A 13,842-nucleotide genomic window follows, 5' to 3' on the forward strand; every position below is an offset into this window, starting at 1 on the left:
AAGGCACACCCAAAAATGTGACTTTATTGATTTGTTTTTAATTTTTTTTTTTTAAGTAATCTCCACACCCAATGTGAGGCTCGAACTCAAGGCCCCGAGATCAAGAGTCCCACGCTCTACCGACGGGGCCAGCCAGGCTCCCCTGATTTGTATTTAATCTTGATATTTAAGTTATCATATTTCAAATAATAAAAATAATCAGTAAGACTTTTATATGAAAGTTAGTGAAGATTAGAAACAGCTGACAACTTAAGCTTTTTGAAAACCTGTAACAAACTCCTATTAAGGAAACACAGACATGTTAGCTGGCATTCTCTATAATCACGGGTGAAGAAAGCAGGACAATTTTTCAGCAGAAAGCTAAAAGGAAGTTTTTACAAGGGCTTCAGGGGCTTTAGAACTCTATGTGCATGATTATAAATCCCCACTGATGGACGACTTTATAAGGCCCAGGTACATAATATGGTGGTTGTCTGGCTGTGACAGGACCCAGAAAATCCATTTGTTTCTAACTGATCATAACTTACAATGTGAGGACTTAGAACAAAACAGAGATGGATGTTCAAATTTGCTCATTTTATCTACTGTTCCAGGAATTCTTTTTTTTTTTTTTAATTTTATTTATTTATTTGACAGAGACACAGCGAGAGAGGGAACACAAGCAGGGGGAGTGGGAGAGGGAGAAGCAGGCTTCCCACAGAACAGGGAACCCGATGTGGGACTCGATCCCAGGACCCTGGGACCATGACCTGAGCCGAGGGCAGACGCTTAACGACTGAGCCACCCAGGCGCCCCTCCAGGAATTCTTTATAACAAATCCACCAATGGAGACATTAATTTACTTAATTACGGGATCGCATATTGAGTATATATGAAGTGATGTGTTCTTTAAATATTTAATTTTCATGATGAATTTCAAAATGTTTCATCTACTTCTATCGCTACCCCCTACCACGATGGCATCCGGTAAAACGTTTAAATTGTAGACCAGAGAAGCCGGCACACACGGGCCTGGAGCCCCTGGGTTGAGCAAGTTGGCTTCCACTGGCTTCTGAGATAGGTGGCAGTTTGAGGAGGGGCTCCGGGGCCAGTGCACATGTAACTGGCAGCCTGGGGACTGGAAGGACACACTCCCGGATCCACAGGGACTGAGCCTGGCCACTTTCTAGCTGCGGGACTCCCGGTAAGTGTCTACCCTTAATCTAAAAAGTAGAAGACAGTTTTCCACACACTGAGAATCATGTAAAATAATAAATGTAATGAAGAGACGCGTTGATGTTATTAATTTCTACATCTACGTCGTGTGGCAGATGAGCAGATCCCCTAAATACGTGGACAAGCCGCAGGGATGAAGGAAAAAGAACAGTGGGTGAAATGGAGTAAGTGACAAGTACATCACTTAGGATCAGGGCCCACCGTGGCATTACGGTGGGACGAGGGACCTGGGCACACTGTTCACTAATTCTGACTATGGAAGAGGCAGTGGTCTGCATGCCTTAAAGTGTATCCAATTCTCACGACGAGGAAGTATTTTCCCGACCCTACAGACCAGGATGCCGAGGCTGGACGGAGGCACAAACTTCATGCAAGTCAGCTATGACCTGGCCATGGGCCGCCCGGACCCGCACTCTGGATCGCCAGGCCATCCTGTCTCAGCAGGGCACCAGACTTCATGCGCCCGAGGGCCAGACACTGGGTTCACCCCGCACAGGGCCCCACAACAGGAAGAAGACCAACGGGCACACATCAGTGAAGGTAACCTTCAGCCCCCACATAATAAAAATCATGCCCATGACAGGACCTGTCTGAAAAGTAGGAGGGCGACTTGGTAAGGCCTTCAGTGCCCAGTCACAGGGAGGACCCGAGCGGAGGCTGAGCGACAGTGCTCGCTAGACAGTGCTGAGGAGGCAGGAGAGGCAGGCGCTGAAGTCGGTGACCCCAATTACTCCCTCGTACATCTACAGTGACGTTATCAAGCTGCACGGCCGATTCCACTCGGCCACGGCTCTAACAGGCCTGTCACTTGATCACACTTGTAGTTCTGCGTCTATCAAACTGTATTTTCCCATTCTCTTTCGCTTCCAGGTATATGTTCACTTAAATAAACTCTTTCTATATTTTAAAAAACTTTCCCCCTGCACTCCTTAAGAACTCCAAGACCATTCACCTTCTGGAAGAGGCCTGCGCCTGGCTCATGTGCACGTAACTGCCTCACATCAACCTCCTCCCGTAAGATAAGCAACTAAGATGGTGATGGAGCCCCATGACTGTGATCCTCACAGCAGGCAGTGCATCCTTCTCACTAACCTCAGGCTACCCATCTATGGAACGGACATCTCCTGGAAAGCTACACCACCCCAAAGGGCATATGCTAAATCACAGGTGCGTCACCGTTTAGAAGAGAATCTCTCTCCTCCGCAAAGCAGAGAATTCTTTGCAGCAGATCGGACCGGGAGGCTGTACATAATGCCCCTTCTTGGTCACCTCCAGATCCCACGCTCCTTCACCCGTGGCCTGAACCACAAGGGCTCATGACACACAGTACCTGGTTAACTTCCCTTTGAGCCCTAAGAAGTGGAAGTTCCAGCTGACTGTTCTCATTTATAATGCTTAACAAAATAGAACCTCTTTCTTCCTGAAGTAAGGCACTTCAGGAGTGGGAAGATGGGCTTCCATAAATCGATGTAGGCATTTTCTATTAATGCAAGTGTAAAACCCACAGAGAGCTTACATTTTTCCAGTGTCTGCTTTCCTGCAACCATACACTTCACCAAATCCTCCTCGTCCAATGATCCTGTGTACGCTGAAATCATTCATGGTCAACTGTGAATTCAAAACACGAAATGGAAACATAGAGTTGCATTAAAATTATGTTATTGTTTTCATGTAAGACACAGTTACTAAACTAGCAGTTCTGAAATAAGGATCTGCATTTTCTGTGACTGACTGCTCTAACAGATGAGATGCGCAAGGTGGCAAGACCTTCTAGAACCTCCTTCCGCTCTACCCCCAAAATGCATAAAAGGGAGGCAAATGGGCAGACAACAGAGTGGGAGTCGAGTTAGATTGTTTTTCCAATCTCCTAAATGTTAGGTTATTAGACGTATACCCTGAAGACAAGGGAGTGTGAAATTTCTAGTCAAAATGAGAGTGTCCTTAACTACTCTGAAGCTGGAAGTTTGGGAACAGCTCAGCAATTCCAGGAACTGTCATGGTAGAAAAATAAATCTACATCAAGGGCATCTATGTTTTCATAATAGTGGACCATATGATCAGAAAACCCAACGGATGCTGGCCATGTGAATTTTTTATCGATAACATCACGGAATAGTGAAGACTCGTGCTGGGCATGTGAGTGTGAAACAAGACACTAAATATGAGGAAAGTACATAAAGAGGTTTCATTCATAAGCCCTCTCCTTGTCAATATCTCAGTAATGGCCTGCTTCCTAAGTAGGTTTAGTAGTCTTAGATGGCACAAAGGCAGACAGTGAGCCTGACATTCACGGTGGTTTATGTATCCTGGCAAGTTAAGGGTCAGATTCCTGAAGGGTTCCCCCAAACAACCCTTCAAACACCATGTTTGCAGTCAGGTAACTGGGCCCAAAGGCTTCACATCCGATGCTCAGGGGACAGCAGAATATGAGCACACCAGGTCTGCTGAAGGAGAATACGCATCACAAAGATCTATGGCAGACAGAAAGGATTTTTTTAAAAAATGCGTTATTTGCCCTCTTGTTTCCAAAATTCTGCCAGGATATGTGAAAGAAAGGAGTTAAAAAAAAAAAAAAAAGTGCTTCTCCCAATGGTACCGGCAAGTAAAAAACTAAAAAAACTACAAGAAGAAAAAACACTAAAAAAAATCCAGCTGATTATTTCTTTTCCTCTTTGCAAACCTATGTGAAGGGAGAACATGAAGGAGAAAGTAAAAGAGGATGTACCGAGGAAGGAGGGTTCTAAAAATGAAGAAGGGGACGTCCCAGGAATTTCTGACGTTGAAAGCTAAAAGCAGAGGAGACATTCACAGGAAGTGCGTGTTAGTTAGAAAGGAGCCTGTCTTTGAGGACTGCTTTTCTCGTTCTCAGAAATAATCAAAGAGGAGATGAACCCTTGGTCTAATAAAAGATGTCATCATTTTTATTACAAGATTATACCTAATAATACGGAAGAGAAGGGAGACTTTACCAGGATGGCAAAAGCCAAGGGCATGTGGGAAGTACGTTATGTGGGGGCCTTGTGTTTTGGCTACTATTTCTGTGGAAGGGTTGATCACTGCTTAAAATACCCTTTCTTAAATAAATAAACACATTCTTACATGAATCTGAAAAAAGAGAATTAAAACCCGAATTGTTTAAGAGGCCGGGTACGGGAGGATGAACTCTTCCTACACAGAGCTGTAAGGGTGATATCTGTTTAGACAGCGTATTACCCGTGGGAGTGTGCTCCGGGGTATGAAGTATTTTCTCACGAAGTTAAGCCAGAGGAAGTTTTTATTTAAAAAAAAAAAAAAAAGGAAAGAATAAGAGAAGAGGATACTCACATGGATATTTAATTCTACGTTTTTCCACTGACAGAATCGAGTGAATTTGTCACTAAAAAAGAAGAGAAACAGTCACTGAAAAGTTGCATATCCCATGAATCAGATTTAAAGAGCAATGTTAAAGGACAGATGAGGATGGTACCACTCATGCTGCTTCTTGACTGGAGGGACGTTTCCTTCCATATCTTTTCACAAAGACTTCACCGGTCTTTGTGGCTTTATTTCATGATTCAGGTGCACGATGTCATATTTCCCTTAAATTGTGATGATTGTTATGGTCCCATCTATCTGAATCAGCACCATCCAAGAGAAGGCCTAACGTGAGCCCCATACGTACTTTCATTTTGATAACGTATTTTATTTAACCCCAGTATAGAGAAAAAATTATCATTTCATCATGTGTGTGATTGGTACAAAATTAGTAATGAGACTTCTACATTCTTGTTTTTATATTAAGTCGTGAAACCCAGTGTGTATTTTGCACTGAGAGCCCATCTCGATTCACACTCAGTCATTTCAAGGGCTCAAGAGCTACATGTGGCCAGTGGCTCCCATACTGGACCACGCAGCTCTAAATGACAAAATATTCGGGGGCGCCTGGGGGGCTCAGTCGGTGAAGCGTCTGCCTTTGGCTCAGGTCATGATCCCGGGGTCCTGGGATCAAGCCCCAAATTGGGCTCCCTGCTCAGCGGGAAGCCTGCTTCTTCCTCTCCCTCTGCCCCTCCCCCTGCTTGTGTTCCCTCTCTCGCTGTGTCTCTCTGTCAAATAAATAAATAAAATCTTTAAAAATAAATAAATAAATGACAAAATATTTATAAATAATGGTAATAGCAGCAAACACTCAGCTAGTGCTTTCCATGGGCCAGGACCTGTTCATTTCCCCCTCCAGCGACAAGATGAGCAGGTCTGACGAGCAGGAATGATGATGCCCATTCTGCAGCAGAGGAGACCAGGGCCTGGCCAAGGCACACAATGAGAGGAGCAGGGATGGATCTGAACCCGGACCAAATAACGCTGCTCAAAGATACAAATGCTGTAGGAGAAAAAGCCCTTAGACTAGAATCACAAGACGTGGTAAGTCCTACTGAGCGGATTTGTTCCCACAATTTACTCATCTTCTTGATGAGTACTTTTTTTTCCCCCTCTCTCTAGAAAAATATCTATCCCCACAGCTTATTTAATAAAGTCGTTATTTTCATTATGTTTATTAATGAGCAACACTGTCTGTAGTGTTTGTTTTAAAACATTTTTTTTTTTTAAAGATTTTATTTATTTATTTGACAGAGAGAGAGAAACAGCATGAGAGGGGATAGGGTCAGAGGGAGAAGCAGGCTCCCCGCTGAGCTGGGAGCCCGATGTGGGACTCGATCCCAGGACTCCGGGATCATGACCTGAGCTGAAGGCAGTCGCTTAACCAACTGAGCCACCCAGGCGCCCTGTTTTAAAACATTTTTTCAAAAGAAATGCTTTCTAGATTGAACACTCTTCAAAGGCAAAGAATATTCTTGGTGACTGCTGGATTTCATCTAGCCCCTGGCACAATTCCTTACACAGGCACAGTATCCAGGGTTCTATGAATGAATGAATGAATGAATGAATGAATGAATGAATGAAAAGGAAAGGAAGAAGGGGAGAGAGGGAGAGAGTACTATGAAATACATGGTCCAGGAATTACTGGCATTCTAACAGAATGCGTTAAGGCATCTAAATATCCCAGTTGCCTGGGGAGGGGGGGGGGGGGTGGTTCATTTAATATGCCATCTAAGACAAATGTAGTGATCCAAAGGGGCACGTACACCCCAATGTTTATAGCAGCAATGTCCACAACAGCCAAACTATGGATAGAGCCTAGATGTCCATCAACAGATGAATGGATAAAGAAGATGTGGTGTATGTGTGTGTATATGTGTGTATATATATATATATATATATATACGTATATATATATATATATATATATATATGTATATATATATATGTATATATATATATATATATATATATATATATATATATATAAAATGGACTATTATACAGCCATCAAAAAAACCGAACTCTTGCTATTTGCAATGACGTGGATGGAACTAGAGGATATTATGATAAGTGAAATAAGTCAATCAGAGAAAGACAAGTATCATATGATCTCACTGATAGGAAGAATTTGAGAAACAAGACAGAGGATCATAGGAGAAGGGAGGGAAAAATGAAACAAGACGAAACCAGAGAGGGAGACAAACCATAAGAGACTCAATCTCAGGAAACAAACTGAGGGTTGCTGAAGCGGTGGGGGGTGAGAGGGATGGGGTGGCTGCGTGATGGACATTGGGGAGGGTACGTGCTATGGTGAGCGCTGTGAATTGTGTAAGACTGATAAATCACAGACCTGTACCCCTGAAACAAATACTATATTATATGGCAATAAAAAAACAAAAAAAAATTATATGCCATCTAAGGATCTTTTAAAAATATTTCTGAGGCTAATACAGTCAAGTTGAAAATCAAAAGCAGAAGAACTCTTTGTAATTATGCAGCATCTTTTGTCAGTGAATCGAAAATGATGTTTACAGAGTGTTTCATTGATCTCCCTATCATCTCTGTGAGGTTGGTAAAATAAAATTATATTTTGAGCATTTCTGAGAGTTATTTCACGAAAAGAATGCAAAACAGATAAAAATGAAGAAATTCGCTTTGAAAATAATTTACATAACATGGTTAATGGCTTCAGAAAATCCAGTGTACCTGCTTGCCTAAAACACAAACAGCTTGGATTTCTTGTGGCAGTAAGAGCAGAAGGCTCACCTAATGGGACAAAAGGACATGCAGGTTGACCAGGTGGCCAGTCAGCCAAGAACAAGCTACCAGACCCCCTCCCTCATTGTTAACTCCCATCCCCATTTCTCCCCCCTTTCCCAACGATCACCTAGAAGCTCGGCTGACCCCAAGAGCTGGGAGAGGTCAGAATTCTGAACCAACAGCACCGGAGCCAGGGCAGGCCGGACCCCGCTGAAACACAGCCAGCCTACCCCCTCAACGCGAGCCACCGCTTTCTGGCAAAGTCTCTGCTCCGACTCAGAAAAAGGTAGTAATCATTTGTATGCATATTAGTTTCCCAAAGTACTGACTCCACTCCAGGATAAAATTATCTCTTGAACTCTAGTGGCATCATAACACAACTGTTTTTTTTTTTCTTTTTTAATTACTTTAGCTCTGTGAATAAGTGGAGGGAAAAACCGCAGAGAAGCAGCATTTGTTCTAACAGGGCAATTACTGAACAGCTGTGGGCTGCTCCAGCACCGAGACTCGATCATCACGGCGATTGTCTAGAAATTAGCCCAGTTTGCGGAGAAGAGCACAGTCAGTGTGAAAGCAGATTCCGCTGAAGAGTGCATGATCTCAGAGGGATACTCGAAATCCCAGCGAACGGACTGCTGGTGGCCGGAAAGGCGTATGGGCCGGCCGCCTTCACAGGCATCGCTGAACATGTTCGGGGTTTCGTACGACAAACATACACATACAGTTTGAGTAGCTCAAAGGGACACATTTATTAGGGATAGTAATAATATATGTGACCACAGACATCTGCCTAGAACCTCAAATTCTATTACATAAAGAATCAAGTGCAATCTGGTCCCACCTTGGGGGACAGGATCTCATAGAGCAAACAAATGAATTAGATAGGTTATAGAACCATGCTTGCCTTAGCAAAAGTGTCCCAATAAGATACTCTTGATACTGTGGCTCCATAGTCTATTTAAACTTTAGACCATTTTGAAGCTAAAGAGCTACAGATTCAAAGAGACACCAAGATATGCAAATCCTAAATAATAAAGTACTGAGGTGACAGTGTAACATGAAGGCTGGCACATAGTAAATGCTTGGTAAGTACATTCATTGTCAAATGAACAAACTGATACCCATTTTAAGGACAGCGTCCATTGGGTAAAATGAGGTAAACCTATAGAACAGCTGTGGGCTGTTCTATATATATATATAGTATATATATACTATTATTTTAATATAACGTTAGACGTCAAGTATATCTCAAAAAAATGTTATGTACATACATGAAGTTTCATACCTTTCCATAAATTTTTGGAAAATGTTGCCTCGAAGACTTTCACAAATTTCTTCTATGTAGGGCTGGAAGAGATGGAAAAGAAATCCCACACTGCATAAATAGGAACCTAGGGGGCGCCTGGGTGGCTCAGTTGGTTAGGCTACTGCCTTCGGCTCAGGTCATGGTCCTGGAGTCCTGGGATCGAGTCCCGCATCGGGCTCCCTGCTCGGCGGGGGGTCTGCTTCTCCCTCTGGCCCTCCCCCCTCTCATGTGCTCTCTCTCATTCTTTCTCTCTCAAATAAATAAATAAAATCTTTAAAAAAAAAAATAAATAGGAACCTAGAACACATACTGACGAGACTCGGATGACCCGCAGCTCCCACTCTTGACTCTTGCACTTGCCCAACTTTTAGTAACGGATTTATAACCGTGATTATTTAATAGTTATCTACAGCTCAACTGCATGCTCTGTGAAGGTATGGACAGGTCCGTCTGTTTGCCACGGCATCCCTATTGCCTGGCATGGTTCCTGCAAAGTCACAGATGCTTCCCAAGTGACCATGGTTGGTTTTCCAGGTGTGTGACCCGTGCAGTCCCACAGGGCTCATGCTCAGAAGAGCCAGGGCTTGGTTTCGTGTCCCTGCCTAACCCATCTTAAAATTCTGAATTTCTGAACAAGGGGCCCCAAGTTTTTTAATGCTGTGCTGGGCCCTGGAAGTTATGTAGCACATTTTGTAAATGACTAAAAGTGTTGATAATCAGCATTGATACTGAGTTTTAAAGACTAAAAGCTAATGGATCCATGGAGTAAATTTTTTTTAATTAGCTATTTTACTTATGAACTTTCTACCTCTTGGAGTCACAGAGCTAAAGGTAACCATGGGGAAGAGTTAATCCCTCTCCTCATTTTGCACAGGAGGCTGCAGAACTTTGGACAGGTGCTTTCCCAAGGTCTCTGAGCAAATCCGTGGCTAGGCCAGGATGAAGGGCTCCTGGCTCACTTGTGTGGTGCGCATCCCTTTATGGAAAACAGTCTGCCGGGGACTCTTGTACCACATAAGTATGAACCACACAGGTTCCACTTACACGTTGATTTTTTTACATACAATACTAGAAATGTATTTTCCTTATAATTTTCTTAATGACATTTTCTTTTCTCTAGTTTACTTTATTATAAGAATACAGTATATAATACATACAACATATAAAATCTGTGTTAATCGACTGTTTATGTTATCGGTAAGGCTTCCGGTCAACAGAAGGCTATTAGCAAAGTTTGGAGGCAGGAGCCAAAAGTTATACGTGGATTTTTGACTGCATGGGGGTCAGTGCCCCAATCCCTGTGCTCTTCAAGGGTCAACAGCATTTATTTTGAAATAATTTTGTCTTACCTGGAAAAGAGTTGATGTCACTTGTTTCTTGGATAGGTGACTTTGCACATGCTCTACGGCTTGCTTTGAGAATGGCTTTTCAAAAAAAATTAAAAAAAAAAAGAGTATTTTTTTTTCCACAAATATAAAATGTAACAAACCTCTGTACATTACACAATACTACAGCATATAATTTAACACAATTACTAAGCAGGAACCTGTGGTAATTATATTGACATGCATTCTTTAAAAATCAGCTGGATATCTGTGGGCAATCCAAACAGATACTTGCTCCTCTGAGCTCCCGCAGTTCTTAGCCACCATGTCAAGAAGGATGATGAGCACGGGGGCACCTGACTGACGTAACCTAACCCCACAAGAGTTTAAGACTACTGTGATTAAAAAAAAAAAAAAAAAGTGTAAGGAATCTTATTATCACCTTACTAAATGTATACATCCCTCAATTAGTTAATGACGGGGTCCCGAAACTGTAAAAATTTCCACTATATAAGAGAAAACAAATGCATGAAAATCCATGTAAGAATTGAAAGCCAGGGTGGTAGGAGGCTGCAAGTTAAGGAAAGTCTTGCTGTGACCATAGCAGAAGGGAGCTGGCTCTAAAAAAACAGTTCCAATAAGAACTACACACCCTCTTCTCCCTCCAAACTTCAAATTACGTCTTCTTTAAGTATGCACCACAAGAGGAAAAGCTGAAAACGCCCATCATACTGCCAAAAACCCTCTAAACTGCTGAGCGACGTGAAAACCAAGTTTCAGCGGCATCCCCATGGAACACCTGGCATTTTCCAAGGCTCAACCATTCTCCGGCAAGGTAGCAGGGCACCAAGCCTCAACCATCAGGACTGGCTCAGGAATTCTGTCTACTACAAGTGAGGTGAGGCCAACAAAGAAATGCAGGGCACAAGAGGTGCACCAGTCACAGTTACTCAAGTGGCAGGAAGAACCGTGAATGACACAGTGAATGCAGAAGCACTACAATAAATCATTATCAGGCGCCTGGGTGGCTCAGTCGGTTAAGCGACTGCCTTCGGCTCAGGTCATGATCCCAGAGTCCTGGGATCGAGTCCCGCATCGGGCTCCCGGCTCAGCAGGGAGCCTGCTTCTCCCTCTGACCCTATCCCCTCTCATGCTGTTTCTCTCTCTCTCTCAAATAAATAAAATCTTTAAAAAAAATAAAAATAAAAAAATAATAATAAATCATTATCATGGCCAGTGCGGTCCGCTCGAACTCCCCTCAATGACAGCAATGTCGTGTATCCGTGCTGGTCAATACCAGAGCCACCGGCCACCCGCAGCTCTCGGGCACTCGAAACGCGCTCGCGAGGACTTGGGGAGTGAAATGCTTAACTCCACTGGATTTTAATTAATTTAACCTGATATCTAAACAGCCACAGGGGGCCAGTGGCTCCTGTATTGGACACGGCAGCGAGGACAGTGAGGCCACTCCTTCAGAAAACTCTCAGAGACATTATGTGGTGAATTTTTATCACTAATTCTTCCACTCACTCCTGGCGGAATAATTTCCTAGGAACCTAGTTTAACCTAATGACTGAATGGATTGTTTATCTGATTTACAGGGGGAAAAAACATACTTTCACCATCATTTAACTATTAATAAAATTAACATAAGAATGATTACTCTTCCTCATTAATCCAAAGAAACCATTTAAGATTTCTATTGATCAATATTTGATTAGCCTAATTATTTAAAGTACAGCCAAATTAACAATAATAAAGCTGAATTTCTTTTAGAAAGTCTGGAATTGAGACCAGCCTTTTTTTCCATTGATCTGCATGAGTTACCAATTTTGTTTTCATCATTTTTTCTTTGGCCGTGAAAGAATCCGCTTTTGGAAATATCCTTGGAGTAGATGGAGCATCAGCTTTGTGTCAGCATTACCAGCAACCAAATGACAGAAGAGAAGACATGGGTCCCGTCCTGGGGGAGTACTGTTTGATTTTTAAGCTGCTTCTTCCTATTTTACTTTCTAGAAACACTGCAAGTTGTCTCCGAGCCAAACTAAAGGCACGCAACAGAAAGAAATACTTACATGTGAGCAAGACAGCAGCTCCTTCATGATGTAAGTGTCATAAATTTGCCGGCTTCTGCAAAGGCGGTCTTCCTCATTCTCAAGCTTCTCATATTCTTTTATCTAGATTTTTCAAAGTTACCGTTGTTAGGTATGCCTTCCCAGAAAACTCACTTTATTAAAAGATATTACTCGCCCAGGCAAAAAACCACTTCCACAGGAGATTAAGCAAATTGCTAAACCGGCTACTCCACAGGAAACAACTATTTCTAATGTTGGAATAATGAAGTTGGGATAATTTAAATGCAACTAGAAACATACAAATGGGTTTTTTCCTATGATGAACCTTGTCACTTAAATTTAGAAGCACAATATTAGGAAACAAATACTGCCATGGTTACAATTATCTTACAATACAACAGCCAGGGGCTATTCGTCCTTGCCAATTCTCCTCTCCAGAGCGAATCCCATTTAAATTTGGCTGTAATTCAGTTCTAAGACTTATGATGGGGATCGTTCTCATTCAACTACAACACTACAAAACAGAAGAAAAGGGGCGCCCAGGTGGCTCAGTCATTGAGCGTGTGCCTTCGGCTCAGGTCATGATCCCAGGGTCCTGGGATCAAGACCCACGTTGGGCTCCCTGCTCGGCAGGAAGCCTGCTTCTCCCTCTCCCACTCCCCCTGCTTGTGTTCCCTCTCTTGCTGTGTCTCTCTCTGTCAAATAAATAAAATCTTTAAAAAAAAAAAAAAAAAAGAGGAAAAAAATATATATATAGTCAAGATTCCTGCAAAGAGATTTTTTAAAAATCAGTTGAATATTTTAGAAAGGCATCCACCCAGAGATGAAAGCACTGGTTTTTCAGGTTGGAGCCTCACTGCACAATAAAGTATTAATAAACAGGTTACTTCAAACACTGTATTTTGCTAACTTAGGGAAGCCAGTTGGAACGGTGTTAAGATAGGTCAAATAATAAAAATATGCTTTAGAAATACTTGCTGTATATAGAACTGGCCCCAACCTTCTAATCTGATAACAGAAGCTCCTAGATCAGAGAAATTGCTTTTATTTATTTACAGAAATACTTGTAATCCAAAAGACAAGAGAGTGAGGACACAAATGAAATATGAGGTTAGCAGGAAGACTGCAGCAAAGATCTTCAATATGATGACTAATTACTATGTATGACTTACTTTTGGGAACAAAGCGTTTTCAACAGATAGACAAATGGTGACACTGACTTTCATAATATCTGAGTATTCTTTATTCTGGGATGATAAAATAGAAATGAAAGTTACCTTTTTATAGTAAGGCTGGGTTTGATAGTTTTGAAATCAAAACCAGTAAATCTTAGAAGAATTTCTGATAAAGAAGGGGCACAGTCGGCAGGGAGTGGAGTGTGTGAAATACTGAGGTCCCAGATGAGGGCCAGCTGATTCACACAAGGAGAAATTACTGAGGCCATATTATTGTCCTGAATTATCATCAGCATTACAGTGAGATTCACAAGTCTGTAACTGCCAGGGCTTAGAACGGAGTCTTGTTGGAACAGACAACAAAGTGTGCCATGAAGGCAGGTGGACTGCGGTGGGTTACAGCCCATCCAACCAGGAAAGGCTGTTCTAAGGAGCAGCAATCCAGCAGTGTTGGCATCACCAAAGGACCCAAGGCTTCACCCCTGAGTTAATTCAGGACAACAAGTCTAAGGAGTTCAAACACTATGCCAGACGCAAATATGGTAGCTGGGAAGCAACAGAAGCCAGATAGCAAAATCCGAAGTTGAGCCAGAAAATAAACAGAGGATCTGTCTTAGTTGATTTCTTTT

At 42.3% G+C, this 13,842-nt stretch overlaps 1 protein-coding gene across 1 annotated transcript in view; it reads right to left on the bottom strand.

Annotated features, from left to right (window-relative positions):
• Positions 1-13,842, bottom strand: part of GRK3 (G protein-coupled receptor kinase 3) — a 119,954-nt gene that overhangs the window by 40,229 nt on the left and 65,883 nt on the right. The window contains exons 4-8 of the mRNA XM_044921304.1: positions 12,039-12,140; positions 9,988-10,062; positions 8,618-8,679; positions 4,540-4,591; positions 2,732-2,823 (exon numbers count right to left, since the gene is read on the bottom strand). Coding sequence (XP_044777239.1) covers positions 2,732-2,823; positions 4,540-4,591; positions 8,618-8,679; positions 9,988-10,062; positions 12,039-12,140 — 383 coding nt within the window. The remainder of the gene's footprint in view (positions 1-2,731; positions 2,824-4,539; positions 4,592-8,617; positions 8,680-9,987; positions 10,063-12,038; positions 12,141-13,842) is intronic.

This window comes from Neomonachus schauinslandi, chromosome 14, assembly GCF_002201575.2.
Source record: "Neomonachus schauinslandi chromosome 14, ASM220157v2, whole genome shotgun sequence".
Taxonomy (NCBI): Eukaryota; Metazoa; Chordata; class Mammalia; order Carnivora; family Phocidae; genus Neomonachus; species Neomonachus schauinslandi.